Raw genomic sequence first — 26504 nt, 5'->3', positions numbered from 1 at the left:
CAAATTAAAACAACAACATATTGGGAACTAGAAACTGCATGGCCAAACTAGCAAACATATTTCATCATCTTTTTAAAATTAATGAGAAAACTCAAAATTATTGCTAAGAATTACAGGACAGTAGTTTAATAGATTCTTCTGCACAGAGAACACCCAAGCACCAAGCACCTAAAATTATCCATTATGTCATAAAGGTTCTTCATAAAAACATATTTACCTATATAAATCTTTTGAGCAACTGAAAGTAGCCAACCTAAAGAAAATTCTATGCTTAGGGTAGCAACATTTTTTAAAGAGGTTCATTGTTTTTATTGTTATTTATGTTTTAAGAACAATTTGTAAGTGTTAGCAGTATAATATTCTTGAGTGGAAAACTAAACTATGATCTAAAATTAGGACACTATGGATTTCAGAATCATGCAAGATTTGGTGAGTCACGAATATCAGATTCTGTGGAAAGAAAAAGAAGGGGCTGTTGAAATTATCAGTTGTATGACTGCTGCTCCGAAAATTATTTTCTACTCTGACCTTAAAATTGATTAGTATTTAAGGAAGTAAATTTTGCACATTTGGATAAGCTACTGGACATTCTGTGGCTGAATAATGAATCATTGACTCCGAGGAACAAAAATCTCATTTTAAGTGGTCACACTGCAGTGGTTAAGGCTGTCCAGAACTTCCTTTTAGGGGAAGAGTCTGTATCTCAAGCTTTTCTTCCAACGTGGCAGTTAGGCACTGAAAGATAGCGCCAGAGCAGGCAGTCCTTCCCTTCCCTTGCCTTACATCCACAAAAATGGATACAGGGAGGGACAAACAGGAAAGAAAAGCCAGTTATCACCTTTACTACAGCTAGGTTAGAAGTGGACAGGGAAGCATTATATTATCTTGAGTTTGGATGCCTAAGAGAAATATACAACCGACATTTGCAGTGGCTGGGTTGTTTTGTTTTGGATCACACATTCAAGGACAGAGACATGACATGGCTTCTCTTTTTCAGGGTTGGCAAAGTGTGGCAGCTATTGTTAGAGGGCAACAATTTGTTGGTGACATCTTTTGCTGGTGAAGAAAAAAGACAGAAGTAGTGACTCCCAAGGGAACTGTGCCAAACCCTTCTAAAGCCAAAGAGAATCCTCCCAACACAGAAGTTTTCTTTCTTATAAAATTCAACCTATGTAACAATCGTGCAGGTGATTAAGACTAACAGGTATTTAGAACAGCTGAGAGATTAAAAAAAACCTTTGTGGATTTTCTTATTAAAAAGTATCTGAGTATAACAGAAGACTGGAAAAATATAACTTCCTGAACAATCTAGGACTAATAAAATCACATACTGCTAAACGTGCTTGACAGGTCAGTACAAAAACAGTAAAATACAACAAATTACACAAACTGGGCAAGACTGTGGTTAATCTACACAAAGAACTGTGGTTGGAACGACATACATGGTAAAAGGAGTATTTCTGAAAGTACAGTCACTGATCCCTTAGGAGTTGCTATTTCTTTTAAAAACTAGAAGATGGGGATTTTTCTATCCTAGAATCTCCTTAAACTTTCTGTAACAAAATTTCAGGTGAATTCAAGTTTTGGTGTCAGAATGACTCAACCCTATTACAATCAAATCAGAAAACATAGTCAAGCTGTTTGAAACTAAGTTCACAGCACATCTGAGTATGTAACATCAAAGTTTTGAAAGGCAGGGGATTTTTTCTAAACAACACTTACGGAGAGGGTCCTCAGTCCCAGGAGTGCAACTTGTTGAACATGAGTGCACACTTGTTCAACAGGAATAGAATGAAGGATCAGAAGATAACTTTTTCCCAAAACAATTATCAGAACATCCAAATGTTTCTAGTTCTGTCAGAAAAAATTTCCAAAGTTGACATGAGAGCGCTATGTAACTATGGATAGTAATGATGTTCAAGAGATCTCTTCAGAGTGTTGATAAGACTTCAGTAGTGTCTCATTTCAGCAGTCAGACTTGATTTGTTTGGATACCACACAGTTGGCATCACAGTCTCTAGAAATGCTATCTGCTCCTTACATTTGTTCAATAGCATGAAAATAATTGGACAAAAAATTGGACATTTATCAAAAAGGTAAGTGAAAAATATATCAAAAAGATAGCACCCACTGGACACACACTTTAAATGCTCATATCAGGGGCTGTGGGACTGGACGTAACAGAAACATTTCTTTTTAAATTATTTATTCAAATTAAAGTTTTGCTCTCCAGAGATGAAATCTAGTACCCAACAGCATCATAAGATGTGCTGCTGGTTCTGTCACTAATGCATATGTTATATACACCACAAATAAGATTTTTTTTATTGATCAGGGAGCATAAAGCCCTTGATGGATATAAAATTGAGTGATCATTCCAAGAGGTAATTGACAGTATGATAGAATAGCATACTAGTGGCTGCCTGACAGACATGCATTTCGTATGCTTTGTTTACTGCAATACTAGTTCTTCCCAGATGTTTGCTAGTGATCAACTGTCGGAGGTTATTATTGCTGCTACAATTTTGGGGGGTTGAGGGGAGAGGATGGGAGAGTGAGTACTCCCTAGTCTCCCCCAGCAAACTATGCTAGGTTATTTTAGACAGCTCAGATGGGCAGCCTGCATTAACCCATCTGATTTGCCTGAAGCAGATTCATACACAAATGACCCTTTTAGCTAGAAGATCTGGGGAGGGTTGGAGGTGGAGGTAAAACAGTAACTTCAAGGGGTAAACATTTAAAATATTTCTGTCCCCAATGGTGCATGTATTAGACACCTAACTTGAATTGTTCTCACACGCATTGAAACATTTTTTTTTTGACACAGTCTTTCAATATGTCAGTTCTGCAGTGCTTACAAGCAGAACCTTCAATAATGAAAAGAACAAATAAGACAGTGATAAAATCACATTGTCTGGATTGACTAATATTACTGCTGCTATTAAGTAAGCTTTGTAGCAGCTCTTCAGTTAGATATTTTTTCCCATATTTCAAAGATATATTAGAGATGGTACTCCATTATAAAGCACAGTTATGCTACACTTCAAGTCAGATCCTGACAGATCCTACTACATCCCTTACAAGGACAATTAAAATCTCTTGATTTTGTCAGACAGAAATTAGATAATGCTTAGGAGATTTTCCAAGTAGCAGGTTTTAATGATCCACATCAGAAACAAAAACATGTAACAGTACATCTCAGTCTTTGATATGAAACAGTCTTTAAAATCCCCTCTGAAACTAGACTGAAATATTAGTGGTTGTTGTTTTGCTTCACAACTACATAGAAAAGCTTCCACTTGCATGTTGCGAATTAATACACAGTGTATGCTTTTAGAAAAGCAAAGGCTGCATAAGGTCCTCAAATTAATGGCAAAAGCTAGACAAGAAGTTACTCATTACCAAACTCAAATCTGTTCATTTTTCTTAGATCAAGAAATCTTTGCATTCAACAAGATTTTCAGAACAGACTTTTGACTTACTGCCCAGAAAGATGAAGCCTGCAACAATTACCATTTGATAAAATACAGAAGGAATTTGTATTCTGGGCTTAATTTAGAACCAGAAACTCTTCTAAAGAGATTGCTATTTTAATAACAGACTTCCTATCATATAAGATTAAACCTTGTTTATCTGCTTCAAATATCTAAACATGCCTCTGCTTTGGCGTCAGGTTCCCCTTCCTTGAGAGACTGCATTCAAACTTAGCTGCTTTTTTGACAAAACCTGTACAGTCCAGATACGAACAGCTTTAGAATGCAAATACAGCACTAGACTGTTGTCACAAATTGACAACATTCAACAACTTTGAACAATGTTACCAGCACTAATTTCTCTAGCTAGGCATTCAAGAGTCCCTGGACTGAGAGTGATAAGGACCAATGAACCTTGGCTTCAGAAAACTCTCTGAAGTTTTCGAACAGTTTTAAAAGGCGGAAATAAAACAGAGCTGACCAATATTCCTACATATATTTAGTAAAGAATAAGTGTAAAAATTCTATACATTTCTCTACTGAAAAGTTGCGCTCTGAAAGAAAAGATATTAAGTATTTATTCCTACTCCTCTTGGTCTATTTACATCAGCCTTTCACAGGACCAAAAACTTACAGAGTGCAAATACTTGGATTTGAAAGCAAGAGTCTTTTAGAATTATTACAACTAGACCAAAGCACAACAGCAAAGGCTAGAGTATCAGCTAAAGGAATCTGTTGCTGGTTATTACAACAAAACTGGATCTGCAACACAATTTCCTGTAACGTTCTACATTATCATCAGTTAAGTTCAGAACAAAAATAAAAGCTGACAACCAGTAACTGCAACTGTCCGAGGTGGCCTTGGCATATTCATGCTTATGTGAACAAAGGATTTAAACTGCAGTCAGGATGTCACATGACAGTAAATCTGATTGTGTGACTAGGACCAGATAATGCCATAGCCACAATGACAGAAATTGCTGGCCCTGATAACACACTTGAACTTACTAGGTTAACTGTTTTCCAAAAAAAAAAAAAAAAAAAAAGCGTTAGGAAAACTTTGACCAACAGACTCTCTTTCTAATTTGCTCTCATCTGGCCATACTAATAAGGCCACATCTGATTAAATCTCCAAAATCTAACCACAGACTTCTCACCTCAGCTATTACTGCCCTTCTTATTAAGTGGTTCAGGCTTATGTCTTATTTTGTTTGAATGGACACTTGTCCTACTTTGGCCTTTCCATGATCTTCCTACCAGGATCTCTGAGCTCAAACCCCTCACACGGTGATCCGCCTCTCACCTCAGGCTGTAACTAAAGCACCTTACCCAGTACTCACTATTAGTACAAGCTACACCAACAAAGCCTTCATTTTCTGCCAGCACAGCTACTTGATCCCAGCTACCCTGGCATCAAACTGCACTGAACTAAGTCAGCTGACTGTCTGGCACTTCAGCTCTGATCATTTAAATCAAGAGGCAGTCCTGACTCCAAAAGAATTATAAGCATCTGTGTGTTTGAATACTTCTTTGCCTCTGTGTAGTTTGTGTAGGCACTGTTGGCAGATCACATGGAATAGTTTGGTCTACTATGCTATTTTGGTCCAAGCCACCCAGTTTTGAAATCAAAACAGTGAATTACACCACCCCCCTCAACAAGGAGCTGGACTGGATCCTGGTGCGGATATGATGCCTTAGCTGAGAATCTGGGTTCTCACTGCTTTGTTCTAGAGCCAACTAACTTCTTCCAGACGAGAGAAAGAAGTTAAGGGCATTGCTACAACAGTGGGAGAGATGGTCACCACAGAACAGAAAAGGACCCTTTGGTTGAGCTGGTGCCCTGTGAAGATGTACAATGGAACAGTGAAAGACACTTGGTGTATGTTTTACTGCCTCTTCTCTAGCACACCTGCTCTGCTGGGCATGGGAGTTTATTATGCACAAATGTGCTACAAGGTCCCGATAACTTTACCGTTGTGACAAACGTGCATTGCTCCAATCCAAGGAACCTCACCCCAACCTGCCTCAATTAGAAGTAGTCAGGCTGTGCTTCATGTGTCACTTCTTATGTGCCTTGGGCCTTATTTCTGTGCACCTAAACTTCTCCTCCACCCTGTCTATGCCTAGACCACTGATTCTAGAAAGCAAGTTCAGGCAAAGACACTAAGTCCAATAATTTTGTATGATGAGATGTACATCTTGGGGGGAGGGAGGGAGCAAGGGAGAGAAGGGGGAAGAACTTTGCAATGAAGGGCTTGTATTCCTTTATTCCTCCTCCATACTATCTCCATTTAAGAGAGAAATGTCAGGGGTGATAAAATTTAACAACAGCTTTAAACAGTGGTGTAATAACCCCAGCATTTCCTAAGATAATATGCTCTGCAACAGATCTAACAGGTCACTGCTTCTATCTAGAATTTAGGATTGCAACAGCTAACCTACAGAATAATGACATCAGGGCATATTTGGTAGGACTTCCCTCAGTTTATGTGAAGAAACAGTTTTGCTGGTTCAGAGAGATAAAGCTGATACGTCAAATGGCTGTAGGGTTGCCCAATAAGTTTCACCACAGGAGCTAACATTTTTTGCAGATGAAACCAATATGCAGCTGTTCCCTGTAAACAGTTGAGCTCTGCTTTGTTTGAAATAGACTTGTTCTCTTCCTTTCTTTAACTTTTTTAAAAAGATAGACCCTAGCAGGCTTAATGAAGATTGTGCTGTAAGGAAGAGGGAAATAGGTTACAAAAAAGTGAAGATTTGTGGGTCTGGACTGGTATGAAGCAAAAGCAACTCTGACAGGAAGACTGGAGGAATGAAGAGCTGCAAAACTGGACTGCCAAGGAATTATGCAAGAACTGGAGAGAAGCAGAAGGAATAGACGGCAGAAATAATAGATTTATATAACTAACTTTTCAGAGTAGCAATTTCACAGCAAGCAGAGGTCAAATATCTTGCACACTTGAAACTTCGTCTGCCAAAATGTTCCACTGAACTGGGACAGTAGGATATAACTCAGCCTGTGATACTGGGTGACACAGCCAGCATTAATACTGGCTAGCTTTATGGATCTCAATTAGGAATTTATTTGCAATACCTGTCAGTTACTGCCTTCTGAAAGCAATACTGTAACTGATTACAAGCATGATCATATGAATACCTTTTATTACCATATGTTTGCATACCATAAATTTTACTGCAGTGGGCTAGATACATCCCACCCTGGTCAGTTTTTTCACTCAGTCCAGAATGAGCATCTCTGTATCCATGTTCATCTCGTAATGCACAGATTTGGTCTTCATGATTGACTGATCCACTGCCTAAGCGAGCAAAATCTTGTGAGGAGCACTGTTGTTTCCCTATCTTCTGTCAAAACCCCTCAGCCTGCCCTGATAATATGTTCCTTTGAGTATTGTATCCACCTTATCTTGCTTACAGCTTCTCCTCACAGCATAGGCAAAACAGTGCCTCTAAATTCATCTTCCTGCATTGCTGTTTGAACCGTTGCTGTTTGAATTCTCCCTGAATTCACCAACATTCAAAACAAGCTCTGAAGAAAATGCATAGTAAATAACAGTTCTGGAACGTTCTTCTGAGATAAATGATGGTATAAACCCACACTTCATGTTATTCTGGGTTGGGTGGCGGGACCAAAACACACAGTGTATCTGTGTTTGGAAAAGACACAGCAAGTCAATTCAGCAGAAATGTGTATCAAAAGACTATTGAGCCATTATGGATAATTTTACTGTTTCTTTCAATCTCTATATAGCACATAGAGTAGCATTTTTGCTGTCACCCAGTGAAATAAGTCATATTTCACGGCTGTATCATTGACTAAAAGCTGTACGTCACAATCTGGGCATAATACCTAGGAAATATGATCTGAAAGTGTGAATAAATCCATTAAGAACACGTTATAGGATTTTGCCACATCTCACAGGAATAGAAGTGAGTATCTTTTGAGTAAGAAACCTGCAATATGATAAGCCAAGAAAGAATGGCCTTCAGGAAAGATAAGCTGAAGCTAAATGGAGGCAGATGAACAAGAATTTTCCACCCTTTTTTCTTATCTTTTCAAAAGGTGGGTTGTAATGGGAAAAAAAAAAAATCTTTTTTTTACAGTCAATTTTTACAGTCTCCTAAAAGGCAGAAAAAGAGCCTGAGATTGTATTAAGAGATCCTATGTCTTCCCCTGTTTATCTGAAAAATTCAAAGGAAAGCAAACATTTTTCCCCAAACAAAAAGAAAGAATTGCTAACTGATGTAGTATCTTCTAACAATGTGAAGACATATACAGGGACCTTTAGATCTTATTTGTGAAACAAAAAAAGTGTTGTTTATTAAGTTAAGGCCTCTTTAAATGAAAAATTACACTGATTTGATAAAAAAAATGAGATTTGAAATCCACCTAGTTGTGCTTGTGCAAAAGCCTATGCTGACACTTATCAATCTTCATAAACGTCCCTTAGAATTAGAAATTAGAAAAAGCTTAATAAGAAAAAAAAATTAGAAAAAAAGCTTAAGCTAAAATGAGACAAAATATTGTTTAAAGGTGTTTGCACCACATTGATGAAATGCATTTAAAAAAACTAAATTGCATCATCGAGTAAGCATTTACACGTATGCATTCTTGTCAGAGCAGCTTAATCACTGTCCCTCAGCTAGAGATTACCACAGCAGATCAGCCACAGACACCTCACAGCTGCTTTGCAAAAACTACCTATGTGCAGATACATTGCTATAAAATGTAAATTGGCATGCATAAAAATATACATGTAACCAGTTGTCATATCTAGAAGGCAATAACCAAATGCTAAAGTCAAAACACACCAGTTAAGGAGTGGTAATTTGCCTAAACAACTTTAACAAGAATACAAACAGTACATCGTGACTTAGAATGGTGGAAAATCTATACATAGACATGGGTCTATGGCTTTAGACTTCAAAAGAAACTTACCTATATGAATTCTTAGATGAATATTTAGATACAATATGTACATGCAAATATTATTTATTTGGCTAATTATTATCTATTTGGCTAATTATTTATTACAGTGTTTGTGAAAAATAAGTTAAACTGAGGTACAAAGTTAGATCCTGAATAGCAAGAGAAAAAACATCAAGTTATAAAGACTAATTATAAAAATTGTAATTTATGTAAAATCTGAAAAATAAAGATATATTTACTTGAAAAGCAAGAATATATCAGGAAAATTTTCTAAAAATAAAGAATACTACTTTGTAATTTTGTACAAACTGGGACTCTCAAAGGCTTTACAAACTTAAATAACTTCAGTTTCTCAAACCCTCTCAAAGTAGGTAAACATTATTCTCTTTTAACCTTAAAAAAAAAAAAAAAAAAAAAAAAAAGCTGTTAAAGTGACTGAAAAAGCAACCTTGGTCTCCTGACTCCCCCCGAGATGCTTTCTTGCACAATACTAGTATGAAGAATTGACAGATGGAAAGGTAACAGGATAATACTTGGATGCAAGATAAATAAATCAGTACATAATCAAGGAGTAAAAAGAAGCATTCCAAAGTTTCTAGTGGTGCCATCAGCTGCTTCAGGATGTAGCAACTGTTATTATCAGGGAATTAGGGTCCACCATGATGGGACTATCGTGCAAGACTGAGATCCCCAACAAATCTCAAGACTTCCAAAAAGCATTTGTTTATGTTAATCTACTAGGCAATCTACATGTTAACAACTAGCAGTTAAACATTAATCCAACCTATTAGTCAAGCCTTAACCGTACAACACCATGACTGTGATGCTGCATTGGTGGCTCCCATGGCTGCTTTGACACTTCTTCACATCTAAGACCGCCAGATTCGAGAGCTCTTCAATCAGCAAACCAGAACTGAATTTGGTTCCTCTTCTCTTCCCCAAGATCCATTATATATCACTGGTGTTTACATACACTTTTAAATGGGTTAAGACTAGTCTGGACCAAAGAAAGAACCTTCTCATAGGTCAAAACCAGTCTGTTTTGGCTTGTCAAAACAGGTGCTAATGGTTTGTCCAAACAGGTGTAAGCCCTTGGGTGCCCATCTATTCTAGCCAAGTCAGACAGGTAAGACCTATTTACATAAAGTATACCACTCGGTTTTACTATTTTTAATGCAGCCATGCCAAGCAAGAAGTATTACAAATTATTTTGCTTCCTATCCTCAATCAAGCAGTCTGGTGGTATGTTGGGGTGCAAGGCTAACAGGATATGTTCCACAAATAGTCCTTCATGCTACAAGGAAAACATGTAATCTCTGATTTGTGACTAAACCGAGCCTTGCCATTTGGCCATTTCATTAAAATAGAATGATAGGTAGAACTTTACATTTTGATTTGTTAACTTTAAATCTGGCATATATTCCATTATGATATAATACCCTTTCTGCTTTAAAAAGAAAATTATTCTAAAGTTTACTTCCCCACAAACTGTTTAAATAACAGATTATTTTGTGAGATGAACACATTTGTTTAGTCCATGCTTTTCTTGCAAGTAACACAAGAAGAGAAAAATATCCAACTGTCTGGGAGCTAAGATAACTCTTGAAAACATCTAAAACAAAACAAAAAAACCCCAACCTTCTTAAAACCAGTGGAGAAAAAAAAATGCAAAGATCATCTGTCCACTGCATAGATCTGGTGCTTCCATAGCTGATGCTTGTTCTTAGCAATTGACAAAATGAACTTCTTTCAGTAGACTCAAGTAAGTACATCTGAAGAAGAATATTACCCCTATGGCAGAGTAATGATTGATGTCATTTAATTTTGTATACAGTACTTTGTACCTTTACAACTTTATGCTTTCCCTAAAGTGGCAGAGATACATTGCTTTCATATTGAGACTGTCTACCAGCTAGAATTGAAAATAAGTACTAGCTCTAAAATCTATGGCATAGTAACTGTATTCAAACTCGGTAAATTTTCAAATATATAGCTATGTTTTGAATTTCATTCATTATCATCTTATAGCTTAACTAATTATATCTGACAAGCTACACAGGGACATTGTCATAATTAGATTTTAATTCATTTTCTGCAACAGCTTAAATAGTTTATGTCATCAGTGGTTAACTTGTAGCTGAAATGATAGCTAGGCTTTTACCTGATTATTCATTTTCCCCAAAACTGATCAAATCCACTAATCCTAATATATGATTTGGGTTGCACTTCACCTCACAAGAGTACTAGAATAATGTCCAACGATGTTGCTTAAATTAGAAGGCAGGAAAAGTAGCATCCAGAATGAATCTGAATGAAGACCTAATCTCTAGAGGAAAGGATATAACCATCATTTTTATGGGTAAGCAGGTGAAAAGGAACATAAAGCTTTCAAGAGTTTCTGCTTTTTCAGGATCCCATCTTTGTCATCAGAGAGCCTGCAAATCTCCACAACCTTAGGTGCAAAATCCTTACTTACAGATCTATACTATTTAACATATGAAATGTATTTTTCAAATTAGTATTCTGCTTCTAAGTTTTACCAGACTGTATAATTGCTCAGTCAAAACCTGAAGTCTTAGTTTTGTCCAGGTATTTGATAAGTATCAATGACTATCTATTATGGGTGGTATATTAGAAATGTAAAAACAGATTAAATTTTGAAATAGCAATACTTATTGAACTAATTTCCCATGATTAAACAAAACTGATCAGTTATGTCATCACGTTTCTTTGTAGGGTCTCTCAAACTAGAACACCATGTAATTAAAAAATTTTAAAGTTCTTTTTTGTTATTAATCCATTCTTTTCAATCAATTAGATGTTAAACTTAGATATTTTACATAGTTTAATTAGCCAGCTATAGTGTTCTGCTTGCCTGGCCATGGGGACTATATCAGTGAAGCCTACTTCAACCACATTTCTCTTTTACAGTATAGCACCAGCAAGAGAAGATGTAACAACCTGTTGAGCCTTTATTAACTTATTTTATTCTTTGAAGTCTTAGCAAGTGTGCTGTGACATTTTGCGCATTATGGATACGGTTGTTAACAAAAACAGGCTCTGTTCTACTTGAATGGCATACCTGTTTCTCACAGCAATTCCAGTTTCTATTTTCATTCTCTTCAAGCAGCTATATTGTTGAATATCACAAGATGACAACGGTTATTTTTTCCTCAAAGACTACACTAAGATGCTATTTTGATATGGTTCCTACTTACCTTTTATGATACCAGACTTCGAAGTTTACCCATGTCATGTTATATCCTTCCACCTGAGTGACTGGCATTTTGGGTCAGAAAATCATATCTTAATACTGTTAAAAGACATTCTGAACTTCATAACATACTAGTAGAGACTTAATCAGGCTCAGCCACAACTGACTTCTCACATTAACTGTTACTCATATGAACATAGCAACACATGACTACCATCTTCAGATACAGACATCTCTTCTCAAGAGTTGAACTAATTATCACAATATTAGCAGGGAGTTATAAAAGGCTTACAATTCTGTATGACAGACTGTAATATGTATGACTCCCAACTGGGGAGCTTTCCCTGTTACATCCAAACAATACAGTAGCATCACCTGCAACTACTGTGACAGGATGATCCAAGCCTACCAGCATTTATTTTTTGTACATAAAAAACACTTCTTACTGTAACTTTGAAGTGAGAGCATTTTGTTTCCAAACATTGACTGAATATAGAAAAATAGTTTTAGTACTGTTATTCACGTTAATTTCCCTAGCTTATTCTCCTCACCACTCTTTCCATCCAGAATTGCCATATGTTGCTTATGAACTAAGCTATAGATGGTTAGGGTGCTGTACAATAAGCAGGTGAAAAGTACTCTCTTGGAACAACCCATTTTCTATCTTCAGTCAGAGAACAAATATTCTGATACTGTATCTTGCAAAAGCTTTGCAGAAAACTCCTGCAAGAATAAATTATAACAAATAAATTATAACAAAGTCATCAAGACCAGTACTTTTAGTTGAGACACTGTTAATGACCAAATAAAATAAAGATTATCTAAACAGTGCAAATTTATTCAGTGTGAAAACAGTGCAGTAAAAATAATTCCAAAGTTCTTTACCTGATATGGTATCTTGCAAAGATTATTCTTATAAAATGCTCTGTATTTAAAGGCAAGGTTTTGTTCTTTGCAAGCAAGGGAGTACTAAGAATGAGCAAACAGCCTCAGAAGAAGGAACTAGTCTGAATTTGTGTCCACTTTCTTTATAAACTAAATCTGTATCATATTTTTTTTAAGTGTGTATTAGTTTCAATAATGTATTCTATAGAATTCTATAACTACCAACTTTCACTTATAAGTAGCATTCCCCTGTATGACTAATCCATGGTCCTTTTCTTTCTTGCTTGCTTTTGCCTTCTCTAAATCTTTTCTTGACTGCTGTCTTAGGCTTATTAAGGCAAACTCCTATTTTGGAAGAAAATCCTGCAACTTTGAAGCCAGCTATTCCAGCAACTCACCTGCATTTCTTAAATCGAAGTCCCAAGCAATTTCCCACTGTCTAACACTTTCTCAATGTTCTGCTGTAGTTCAAAGTAGTGCTGCATAGGTGGGTAAGGCAAGGAAGAGGATCTGAGTTACCACATCAGGGCAGACATCGTTCAAAAGCACCATTATCTAACTGACAAGAAAGCATGTTGACAATTTAGGAGGTGAGAGAGCTGGCTAGGCAAGGTAGAAGCTGTTATTAAGGACTAAGCAATGGGCAGCATAATCAAACATCTTTTGGAGACTGAAACTGAAATACAATTATTTGTAAGGGAGAGAAAGGTAGAAAAATAATCTCCAAAGATTTAGATAAGCTACAAGTCTTTGGCACCTATGTAGAGTTCAGAATTCATTGTCGTTTACCTATCATTTAAGTTAAACATCTATGTATGCAAAGGACTGACTCCCAATCTCTTTTTTTTACAGAAAAAGGTTAAAGCTGGATTGTTGGTCTCACGAGTGCCACTTTTGGGGCATGAAATATTTAACAGACTTTAACAATACAACACACAAAGACATTTGAAATCTAATTAATCTCTTGACATTTGACTAAAAGTCAGCATAACGGGCCACAAGATGAATAGGATACGTCACCAATGAAGTTGACTATTATCTTTCTTTCAGGAGGTACAAATGAGTAATGACAATTTGACTACAAAGTTTTAATGCAGATCTTTTCCTTTTAAATAGCTGTCCCTGCTTTAAGTGCTTACCATGCTTTCTTAATATGGTATTGGATATAACAATTGCTGTACCTGATATTCTACATTTCTATTAAAGGCCCTTCCTTTGCAAATTCAGTTTTACAGAAATTGCTTGAACTACCATGTACTATTAATAGCTTTTACATTTTTAAAGAAGAACTTAGAGGCTAGTTTTGTTGTTGTAGGTGGTAAAACCCACAATTTCATTTTTACTTTAGTTGTTGAGATTCAACAGCATTGACACATAAGGGATAAAATTTAGGATATGTTGTACCATGTAATGGAAACTCTTTTTAAACATTCAGACAAACATCTCTGCTTTCATTGATAGAGGTGATTATTTCAGTATAGTAGCCAAACAGAGAAGTACAGCAGGAGAGCCTGGGAAAGGTCATACAGTTCAGCACAACTGCATTGAACTTTACATAAACATCATCACCCTACAAGACCATCTTGAAAATTTTTGATAAATCCTTTATGGACTATAATGGAAGGCCAAAAAGCTAAAAAATGTAAACTCATTAGTAAGTAATACTGGGCTGCAAACAATTTATAGGATCAGCTTTGAGCAGAAACCTTTCTTAAAGAATACGGAATTACTTTTCTTTATACTGAAATAGCTGTTCATATAAACGTAATAAACTCAAGGGTTGTCAGGAGTAGATAAATAGCTATAGACAGACTATCGGAAGTTGTCCATTGCAGCTTATAACATTTATTCTGCAACAACCTGTTTTGTTCACTTCATAGAAATGGGGATCGTGATGAAGGTGGTGAAGCCTTTGAAACACATTTCTCACTCTAATACAATATGTCCAAACCCTTTCTATGAGCAAAATGCAAATGATGCAACAGTTCAAATGAAGGATTTCCTTGCCTTTGAATATGTCCCAGGAGATGAACAAGACCCCAAAAGGTTGAAAATACTGCTAGCTACAGACAATTAAGACAATTAAACATTTTTCTACTTTTAATTAATGCAAACTATCCATAAAAAAAGAAAAAAAAAACAAGAAAAGAAGCAAAGATAGCAAAAAGAGTAAACTGAAGGTAAAATAAAGAGCTTATATGTTCAAGTAGTATTAGCGTACAAGACTGCTTTACTACATAAAGTACTGTGATTAACTTGGCTATTTATTACTCATAATTTCACATAGTCTTGCACACTAACACCACTCACTCACTTATTAAATAGCCAAACCTCACTTTGTGGTACATCTTACTTAAAATTCTGGTCAGCTGACATAATATGTCTAAATTTTCAGTATGTCAATAGACACATGTTGGGTACAGACAATGTGTCTAGTCAACAGACAAACCTGAGAAGTACTGGAGTACAGTATATGATCATCTTATCACAAGACATGAGGTTTGGGGGTTTTTTTTCCTTTTAAATCAGCATTTGCAAACACTAATTAGGCAGTATCTTTTTAACAAGTTCCGATGATTCTAAAACCTAGAACTTGACATTCATTTTATAGTACTTGTTGACAAACGTTAATCCTTTTAACATGACAAGTGCAAAGTAATATATAGCTGGTTATTCATGACCAGTGGAACTAAGGAGGCCTGGTTTCCTATAGGTTTGAGTCCTATATCCTTGTGTACCTCCACAGCAATAACTTGCCATCCTTCTCACTAATGACTCCCCTTCTCTGTTTCCGAAACTCTGGCACTGCTCCCTCATATGTCACCCAACTATAAGCATGTGCTACAGTGGGAGCGAGTTCCCTACACTGACTGATCCTGGGGGCCCTTTAGCATTACACAGGAAGCCTCCTCAGCCATGCAACAGCACATTGCTGAACCCAGCGGATATAAATTTAAAATAAAAGATTGCAGATACCTTAAAGAGCAAAAGGGAGGTGCATACAAAAAAGGCCAGAAGGAATATAGTGATATTAATAGGTCTTTATAGGCCTATTAGTAGACCTCAGCATACTAGATAAGAACATAAGTTTTATGCTTTATAAATTAATGTAATGAACGCCAAGGGAAACAGAATCACAGATGAGAAGGTTTCACTTCCATCAGTAAGAACTACTCTAATCCAGGATATAAACTCACATCAGTTAGCTCTGCTTTGACCACATCATAACTTTATGACAAAAGAAGAAAAAATGTTCTAAGATGATGCTCCTCTCACATTCAACATCCTATTTTCTACCTGAGGGTGCAATGAGACCTTTATCTTCAACAACCTAATCTCCATAGGGATAAGCCTAGCCCAAGATAATAGGTTGCCAACTTCATGATTTTTTAAATTTTATAACTTGGGAATTTTAGGTATTGATTCTTTTCTTTCTGTAAATATATAAGTACACATATATTTGTTTTACACGTCTTTTATTGCACTGCTGTACTCATGTTTAAGGTTGTCAGGAAAAGTTCTTTTAAATCCATTCTTTGAAAGTGGTTGGTTACTTTGGAGTTGGTGTACTGTGACTGATTAGCCACGAGTCCAAACAGAACAGATGATTGATGAGCCCATGCTATACTTTTCCTCAGCTATGGCCCTAACTTGGACCTCTCTCCTTTCCTCAGCTATTGATTATTATGGAACCAATAAGTACTTTGCTTTTTGGACCTCTATGCTCTGTCAAATGAAATTAAAGTTTTCCAATGAGTTCAAAAGATTGGTAAAAAGAGGAAGGAAAGAGACCGGCAGATAGAAGCAAAGACTGAGGGAGAAAGGACAAAGCTCACTTCCTTAGAAGACCACGCTAAAAATGACTGACACTGTCACGGCTTTTTAGCATCTCATCTTTAACTTTTCACAAGGGACCATAGGCTAATCCCAGTCTCCTTAATGACTTCCAGTCTCAGTAATTAAACAGAATTATATTATTCCCTTCTGATTTTTAAGCAGAAATTGTCATTAATTTTAACAGAAAAAAATGCTTGGAAGTTGAAAATATAATATAGTATAGTATAGGTAATTTTAAATTCACTCTGTGACTTTAGTTGTGGTATGCTATTCTCTATTTCACTGTTAAGCATTATTGGTGGTTATCATTACATGCCTGATGTACTATCACACAAAATGACACAGTTTGCAGGAGAGAAAAATTAATCCTAGACAGTCTACCTTGTATGGAAGTTGCTAAAATGTATGACCATATCATTTTTATTAATTTGAAACTACAGCAGTAGTAATGAAGCAAGTGCCATCATGAAAGATTTCTTGAGAAGGGGGAAATTTCCCCATGTGGACTGCAACCATTTAAAAATCTCTATCAAATAACACCACTTCTATGAGAAGAAAAAAAAGACAGTTCTAAAGGCTAACAAGCACAAAAGGAAAGTGTGACTAGGGTCTCTGAATGATCCATCAGCAGAAATATTGTTTCTTGGCAGCTGAAGAAAGGCATACAAAGAATTGCAAAGCAATCCTCATTGCTATGGTCTTTAAAAAAAGTCTCTTAAAACCAAAGAAAATCAACAGGACTACCCTCATAATCTGAGTCCCTTATAATGTTTAGCATGCATGTAGGGTTTTTAACTTCTAAAGAACCATACATACCTGAATTAATTATCACACTGTCATGAGGAAATAAGAGAAATTAATCAACCATAATACTCTGGCTTCAATGTTCTGGGACAGCATATTAGCTCATAAATGTTGAATGTCTTCATTAAGAGCCTAGATATAGGCTGTTAATAGGACGGAATAGCACGCCCCTTCCGCAGGTCTGCAGATCACTCAAAATGGGGTGAGCATTTGATGCAATTAAAGCTTTGGGCCACCATTCAGTAAGAGCTCAAGAAGCTGAAGAAACAGGCTGCCATAAAGGTAAATACAAAGTTCTGCCCTTGGGATGGAATAACGTGTGGCAGTGCAGGGGACTGACTGGATGCTAGTAAATACATTGTGCTCCAGCCCCCTAATCATCTGGCTGCCCTTCTCTGGACTTGCTCCTCCTTGTCAATGCCTTTCTTGCAGTTTGGAGCCCAAAACTGGACACCATATTCCAGATGCAATCTCACAAGTGCCAAATAGAGGAAAATAATCAGTTCCCTCAACCTTCTGGTTATTCTTTCTTATGCAGACCAGTATGCAGTTTGCAAAGGCACACTGCTGATTCATGTTCAGCTTGTCCATTTGGACTCCCAGATCTTTTCCTGCAACTGGGAGAAGTTTAGTGCCCATTTTACTAGATCATGTCTCTCTTTGTAACACAAAAATCATTCAAAAATAACAAAGTCAAACATTAGAGAAAGTGGTAGAGGAACTTTAGGATATTTTCTTGTATTGAATACCATATATTTACAATGCACAATGAAAGGGGGGGGGGGGAAGCCCTCCATCTTGTAGAGAGTAACTTTCCTCCTGCCTTCATTCAAACAAAATCTTACAGTCTACAACTACTAAATCAATACTTTCATAATATTCTTATAAACCAAGTTTCAGATGTTCTTTAATTGACAATTAGGCCCTTTATCAATAAGGCACTGGCCAAACACTAAGTTTTTAGTACTCTGAAGATTAGCCAATTGGTAAAAGGGATGGGAGAAGACAGGAACATTACTTAAGGTAAGTTATTTCTGTCTGCTGTGCAGTTCTTCCTAGTCAGGATGATGAAGTTCAGTGAGCCCAAGTTAGTGTTATCCAATCCCTAATGATCTGCAAACATTACTGGAATCACTTATGACATAGCACAAGGAAAAGATAGAAGACTTTAATAATGTTTCTATCCCACTTCCTCAATTTGGGAACTATCATGATGGAAAAGATGCTTTTTTTTTTTTCTTTTTAGAGCAGATGAGAAGTAAAAGAGCACTGGCATACAACCAGCAGCATTAAAAATACGAAATGCTTTGCCCTGTGAGACAGTAGAGAGATGTTTAGGGAATAGATGCGGTTTTACCATTTTGTAAATAGTTTTGCACCTAATTAGCCATGCAGAAAGGCATAGCATAGTACTTAGCGCAAAGCATCCCAAGTATGTGTCTATAGTGCTTGTGGGATTTGCTCTAACTTCTTTGCATGCCATTGCGCAGTTTTAACAAGTTATCCACTTGCAGCTCAGGTCAGTCCTTACTTAAGATTTTTGCATCATGCTCCAATGCATAAAGTAAATATGCCCAAAGAAAGTAAAGTAGCATGTACGTATAACCCCAAAAAACCTTAAGCAGCTCTGAGTGCAATAGGCACTTTGCTGAGAATTAACCAAAGAATCAGAATCCTACAAACCTCTCAAAGTCAATCATACTTTCTTCTACTTTCTTTTCTTCCAGCCCTATGATTCTCATATTACTAGCTTCAGAGTGGATCTGTTTCAATCGGAGGAGAGGAGAATGCTATTATCTATGATGTCAAGTTCCTGATGGTCTCCTAAATGATGGAATTGCCCATTCAATCCCTTCAGAGTACAAAGGGCCAAGAATTCAGGTCTCCTAACTTTCTGAATGAGTGCTTTAACCACTAAGGTAATTATGAAAACAAGGGCATGAGCACTACTACAAATCTTTACAGAGTTCCAGGCTGGTGTGTGTTGTGATTTTTCTGTTTTTTTAAATATCTAAGATCAAATTCTTTAAATTTCATCTGCATCATCAGTACTTATACTTTGTTAATTATGTCTCATCTAGCTTCTTTTCCAGTGTGATGATCTATAGAAGAGCAACACATTAACGAAGCCCCATTTTAATTTCCTTTCTGTCTTTGCCTAGAGAATTCAGAAAGTTTTCCTCTCAACTCTTGGCTTAAGAAAAGACTTATCTGTCTAGACTTACAATGTGAATTTCTTCCCTTTCCTTCTGGAGTATACTATATACTGTTATGCCAGTAGCCTAGGTCTTTGATGCATTCTACACAAATAGCACTGTAGATCTATATTGTTGGATGTCAGTTATTCATTAACTACAAACAAGACAAACTATAAATAATACAAATTGTTTAGACTATCAAAGTGTATAGTTCTAATAAATTTTCAAACAAACTTGTATAGATTTCAACAGCAGAAACATTCTCTCCATTTTGTGAACCAGAACCAATTTCTAAATGAAAGGCAGCTTCAATAATAAAATACAGTGAAATAAAGATGTGGAATGGTTTTCATACTATGGCTATATAGTCAGTTCGCACTCCACCCCATCAGTCTACATTGCTGGACTGGGACCGTAGTTAGTTTTTTTTGTTTTGTTTTAGAAGTACAGAATTACTCTATAACTCATCCTTTAACAGGTTTGAGCAGTGAGAAAGGAAGAACTTGTAGAGGCTCTCTTGTCCTGCATTCTGCACTGTTATAGTCAGAGCTCTAGCCCACTCTCTTCCAAAGCCATTCTTCATAAACATAATTAAACTTTCAGTCAGTCATTATTTTATAATCACATTTTCTTGTGGAAACAACTTTCTAAAAGTTATAATTCTAACCCAGAACAGTAAGAGATGTAGATGCAGAGATGAGGAATTCTAGTCAGTTATACTGTGATTATCACTACAAAAATTCACTACAAAATAGAAACGTGTACCATAAGCCCAATGTTTCAAACAGTGCCACATATTACAAGGGACTAGAAAACATCTGTAGCAAGGAGAATAATTAAGTGAAAACAAGACATACCTTCTTCATAGAGTAGCATCATGTTTGTGCTTTTGTTAGCAACCAGATTATTCAGTAAGGCAATTACACTTTGCATTGTGTTACCTAGTACACTGTCTTGGTGTTCCTGCAATAAAAAAAAAAATACAAAACTAAAATAATCTAGTTTTCCTTTTGGAAAGGAATAGTCTACTATTAATCTTGCAAAATGTAATAATACAAAAACAATACTCTTTCAATACCTTAAAATTCAACATTTAAAATAGAGGAAAATCAGTCAAATATCTTCTCTTAGTAATTTTAAAGGGAATATCAATTTCAGGGAGCCAAATCTAAAATCTTGGACCAAAACTTCTCACACACTACTTTTGAACTGAAAAAAAAAATCCTAGTTGGGCCTAAACTTTCATAACAGTTAAATATGGTACAGAGTGTTATCAACCTCTAATTTCTATATATCCAAAACCAAGAACATTTTCTCTTTGTATGGTATTTCACTAATAATTTTATTCTTTTCCATTTCAGCCTGATAACCCACAGTGAATCATAGAAATCTATTTTTTGTTTTGCGCCCAAGGCTGGATTTTTTCCAAGTTTAACATTAATTTCGTATACGCATCAGATACCTGCTTCTGTATCTAATTACATCATTCTAACGATGTCTTTCTTATGCTTGATGGATTGCTTCAGTGATGTTTCACAATTTTCTGAGGCCATACTGATAAGGGCAAGCTGTTACGGTTTACAAAGAAATTTTTTTTTGCCACGGTTGTAGATAAAACACTTTGCACAATCAACCTGAAAGGGCTGCATAAGGCAGTGTGACCAAGACATACATTTAGTCACAGTAGTCACAATAATAACTCACATAATTCTCAAGAAGCCAAAATAGAAAAGTGATAAGTTTGTGACCAGCTCTTCCAAATATCAGCCCAAATATAAACATAAACCTGAAAACTTTTCAAATCTCCCTATGAGGTTCAGGAATTATTTTTTCCTATTTGTTCAGACTCAAATGCAAATAAAAACATACATCCAACGTGAAAATGACAACAACAATAAAAAACAGTCATATTTCACATACATCTGGGTCACTTCCATGCTTCCCTTTCCCATTGAATAATCTACAACTCCGATGTTCTCATACTGTCCTAATCTTCCACTTGTTTTATGTAGCTTCACGCTCTGTGATAGTGCACAGAAATTCAAGGGACTATTATTTTTGAAACTTAGGTTGTAGTATTATTTATATAGCAATATCAGTCAGTTACTTCAGGGCTACAGAACATGCTATCTCTCTTTTGACCTATCTCCTGTCTAACAGCAGGCCTTTGAAACAAGTTAAACTTGAAGTTGTACAAGACAAAAAATTAAAAGACTAGGGGTTTGAAGTTGGGTAAGTATTTTAAAAGACAAAAACGACTTCAGCCTTTGAATAGAGTCCAAGGCACACTCTCCCTGAAAGTTCATACTCTTTGTTTAGGAGACCAACTAATGCTGGTGGCCCAGAAAAATTTATTTTCTACATCTCTGCTCAGGTACCTATGACCTTCTCAGATATATACTTGAAAACAACCATGCAATCTGCCCTTCTTTGGAATAATCTTACTGACCATCTAGATACCACAGCTGGTGCAGAATGAGGCTACCTGACTGTAAACCAGCAGCAATCAAAGAACATATTACTGTTCTTCCAAGAATCCACTCCTCAATCTATGAATAAAAGTCAGAGTGGTATCTCTAGTTTATAAATGATTTTCTGGATTGGGCAAAGACTAAATCATCAGCACTGCATTTAGGCCACATTTTTTGAGCCCCTACCTGCGAATATCATATAATTTGTTGCAGGAAATTCTCAAGTGAGAGACTCTTAATTTTTATTTCTTTACTAGTCTGATGAAATTCAGAATACCGTGAAGTGCATCTTCAATTCCATTTTTGAAGGTGCTCTGTTACAGTGGTGTAAAGAGTTATGCTATGCAAAAAATAAACCTTTTTCTTTAAATATTTAACTGCTGAATGAAAAGTTTTGGCAGGCAGAGGCTCAGGTGTTTGCTTTGAGAGTATTAATTTCTGTTTTTGCACTCAAAACCTCAAATGAAATGCTATTACTTCCTATAAATACCATGAAACATACTTGATAAGGCATAATACACTAACAGATAAAGAAATATAAACAAATATAGTTTCTTTGAACCTTGAGGCTACAACGATTATCTGATTCTACTAGAGCTCTCCAAACCAGAACATAAGAAGAGATAAGGAAGAGTAACTCATAGTTATTTGAAGGACTGCAGTTTCCTACCAAACTCTAAAAAAATATATCCAAGAATCCCAAAATTCTTTTCACTTTACCTAGCACTTTGAGATATCATTTATGATTTCAATAAAGAGTACAACAAATATCTGTTTCTGTGAAGGTCTAAAATACAGCCTAATAAATTTAAATGCTATGTTGGAAAGTATAAATATTACATGTTTTAATGCAGAGGAGTGATGCCATAAAGCCATGTTACTAAAAATAAATCTGAATTTACTTCCTACAGATAGCTGAAAGGTAAGAAAAACATTTTTTCAAAAGATAACAACGTGTTCATCTGATTAGCTATCATCACAATGTCTGATTAATTCTTTTAAAGAACATTTAGAATGCAATAAACAGTAAGAATGACTATTTGTGTTATTCAAGATAATGATAGATCTAGAGAATATATAAAAATAATAACAAAAAAACTCCACCTGTGCCAAAATGACAGAAGATTCAAATTATTTTCTTTGCAAGTATATTTTTGTCATCTTGAGGTTAGTGCCCCATATATTTCACATAAATATCTTGCAGTAAAACTCCCTTTCAAAAATAAACAGTTATAAAAGAGTAGCTGGTAGTTGTTTACCATAGCAATCTTTTGCATTCACCAGGTTACTAACATTAAAATGAAGCCATCTTTGCTTTTAGTGGAGATCAATTATATTATACAACCCTCAATGAAAGGCTAACATTAATGTATTTTGCATATATTAATGCATACTTAACAAAACTTATCTTACCATAATATACAAACTAGCATTCAAGATGCAGCTGTAAGAATCTTTAGGAATGGAAATGGTCTCTTAATGAATAAAGTAATCTTACAGACAAACAGCTGGATTACTGGAATTTTAATGTATGCATCAAAAATGGTTTGTGACAAGATACTAGATTTCAAGAAGCCACAGGCATGCTTTACTTACCTAAGTCATCATTAATTGCTGTTAGACTATATTTTAAAGGTTTATATAAAAATATTTAACTTCTTCATAATCTATCAAGGAGCAAAGCTGATCTAATTTGTGTGCAAGGCACCACAGACTGTGGACATTTAATAAACAGTGCACTTGACAGCTTTAATAAAACATAGCATTTGCCAGCAGAGATAATTAGAATTGAAGCAGCAGAATTCTAGTGTTTGGCAACACAGATGAAACAACTTCATTAAAATTTACAGCTTTGGCGTATGAAAGGCAGGAAAGCACTGGACCCTGAAGAATCAGCCTTCTCAAAACTAAATGCTTCAGTGCTTAAAAAGGACAGCTATGAAATACCAAGGGCATAACAAGGAAATACTAGTACAAAAAAAAAGAAGCACAGAAGATAAATCAGGCTTTTCAAACAGGACTGCACTGTATTTAGGCCATCAGACTTTTCATTCTAATTTTGAAGGGTTGTATGTTACTAAAAGAAATCAGTCAAATTATTTTTTAAAGCCAGTTAGGTAAGAGGGTGTGCATTAAGAAGGTGGGTGTGTGAATCTCAGAAAGATACTGTGGTCTAAAGTCACCATTCCTCTTCCTTTTAGTGCATCAGAACTTAGAACAGCACAGGCAGACTACAGTATTTTAATTACATTTTAGATTTAAAAAAACAGATAGCAATTGTGATAAGCAGCTACTGATTTGGGAAATTTCATATACATGCCTCCTAGTCATTTATCCAAGATTTCAGAAAATAAAAGTGCACTAAATGCTAACTTTGGAGATATGCTATAAGTCTAAGGACTACTACACAGTGCACTAATACTATGCATTCAATGGAATCAGAGTGTTTAAACTTTAGTTGTACTAGGGGCTCTCCTTCTCAAGCCTACACAGGACCTATGAATGCAAGTTAGATAATTAAGGAGACAGAATAAGAAGTCTTGATCTTTCATGCACTAAAGTCATTGAAAGAAGAAAATTATAGAAGTGAACCATATTTGCTAAAAGATTCTAATATTTACCTGAGGTTCTGTGGCATGGTACAGCCAATATGAAATAAACCTAAGCACTAATATTAACAAGAACCTTTAACAAGAGCACAGTTTAATACTGCATTCAACCTAGCTTATTTTTACATATTTTATTACTTTGTATATATGAAATAGAAGACCAGAAATCTTTCTAGATGTAACAGTAGAACCCTTTCATACAAAACTGCTATCATTAGCATACAGCCTGTAGGAGACATTCACAACAGCATATGCACTGTTCTTCAATCACAAGAGAAAGTCAGCCGAGAAACAAAGTTAATCCACCTATGTGTACATAGTTGGCTAATCAGGCCTTTACATTTTGTTACTTCTGATGCAAAAGACTAGTCAGGCATAAACTGAAAGTGTGTAAATATGATCTCTAACATTAACGTAACACTATTTTGCTTATGGATGATCTAAATTAGAAGCAAGAACATTCTGCAAAAGACATCTCTCTTGTTACTCCACTTGCCAAAAAAAGTCTTTTTCAACAGCTGAGTTCTAACAGAACTAATATTTCAAAATATTTTCCTCTGGGTATGGTCATATAATAAGCAGCAGCTATTAATCTGGCAACTGATTTCTGAAATGGTCATGATTCTTCTTGGATGCATCACAACAGTGATAGATTCAGTCCGCACAATAAAATCAGAAGCCTTGCAAGTTTCGCAAAAATCTCCTGTTAGAACATCAACAACAACAACAACAGAAATGGATATTCTTAGTCACAAAGAGTTTAGGAAAAGTCAAGAGAGGACAGGGAAACAGTACTACAGAGTAATCATTAAGGAGCGATGAAGGAGGAAGGACAGCACTAATAAATACCTAGCATGTCAAGTACCAATCAACAGAAAGCAATATTGTCAGTCTTTTCTCTTATCCCACTGCAGTAGGTGATGCAAAATTTCACAATGGCATTTTTTTTTTTTTGAGAAGTACATTTCAACGATCAACTTACAAGTACATTCTCTGGCCATGTCTGTCTTCAGATTTTCATCAGAGACCTAAAGATCTTTCTTTTTATCCTGGAACTCATTTGTTGCATCCTTTTCACTTTCCCTAATTTTTTGTTATCTTAGAGGCAAGCATCTAGCTCTAGCTGTATTTATAGTCAGAATCTTCCAATGAGGCATAAGGAGGGAAGGCAATATTTACAACAGACAGACCTCTAAAGAAGGTTGCCTCTGTAGAATGAAAAGACGAAATTTGTTACTTTCAGAAAACCAACTTCTGTCAAGACATGCAAGTGCTTCCTTTGTGAACCAAACATTAAGAACTGATAATACAAACAGTCTCTCTATTCCCTTCTCTTCTCATTTTATTCTGTTGCATCCAAATCCTATGAGAACAGAACTCCAAAGAAGAACAGACACCAGGAAAGCACTGTGAACAAAAACCATGTTCTTATGCTATATTCCAACCTATTAAGAGGGCAACTACTTTTCCTTCTCCGAGATGACGACTTCATGTTTCAATTTGTAGAAGTTAAAAAAAAGTCACGCTACTCCAAGAAGGGGTATTTAAGTAGTAAGTTAATAAGGATTACAAAACTGCCCTATGTCAGCAAGCATGAGATTTATAAGTTATACAAAGAGAAGAATGCTAAATAATGTTCAGAATAAGAGGTAGACATCCTTCAAAGTTATAAAAGGGTAACAGTACAAAGGCATGTCATCAATACAATCTTACACATGGTAAAAGGAGTAAAGATCCCAGAATATTGAGGCACTTTTTATTTAGTGTATAATTTTTATAGCATAAAATACCAGGGTCCCAAATCCTGAGCAGGAATTCCTTTTTGTCCTTGCTTTTCCTTTACACTTATCTGAGTTAAAAAAAGCAGCTATTAGCATGAAAGTTTTTCACTGAATCAAACAGTGATCTTGGCAAAATCAAAAAGAAACTAATGGTTTAATTCAGTGAAATTTATGTACCATTTTTGGACAAAGGCACAGGATCAATTTTGTTGCAGCACAACACAGAAAATCATAACCAGCTATGCAATCTTATGTTCACTGTTACAGGTGAAGTGCAAAGCAAC

General features: G+C 35.8%; 1 protein-coding gene across 2 annotated transcripts in view; it reads right to left on the bottom strand.

Annotated features, from left to right (window-relative positions):
* ULK4 (unc-51 like kinase 4) overlaps positions 1–26504 on the bottom strand; it is a 250325-nt gene that overhangs the window by 76105 nt on the left and 147716 nt on the right. For both annotated transcript variants that reach the window (XM_026081949.1, XM_026081950.1), the window contains one exon: positions 20217–20322. In XM_026081949.1, the coding sequence (XP_025937734.1) occupies positions 20217–20322 (106 nt within the window). The remainder of the gene's footprint in view (positions 1–20216; positions 20323–26504) is intronic.

This window comes from Apteryx rowi, unplaced genomic scaffold (genome assembly GCF_003343035.1).
Source record: "Apteryx rowi isolate R43461 unplaced genomic scaffold, aptRow1 scaffold_562, whole genome shotgun sequence".
NCBI lineage: Eukaryota > Metazoa > Chordata > Aves > Apterygiformes > Apterygidae > Apteryx > Apteryx rowi.
This window is presented reverse-complemented; position numbering and strand designations above follow the sequence as displayed.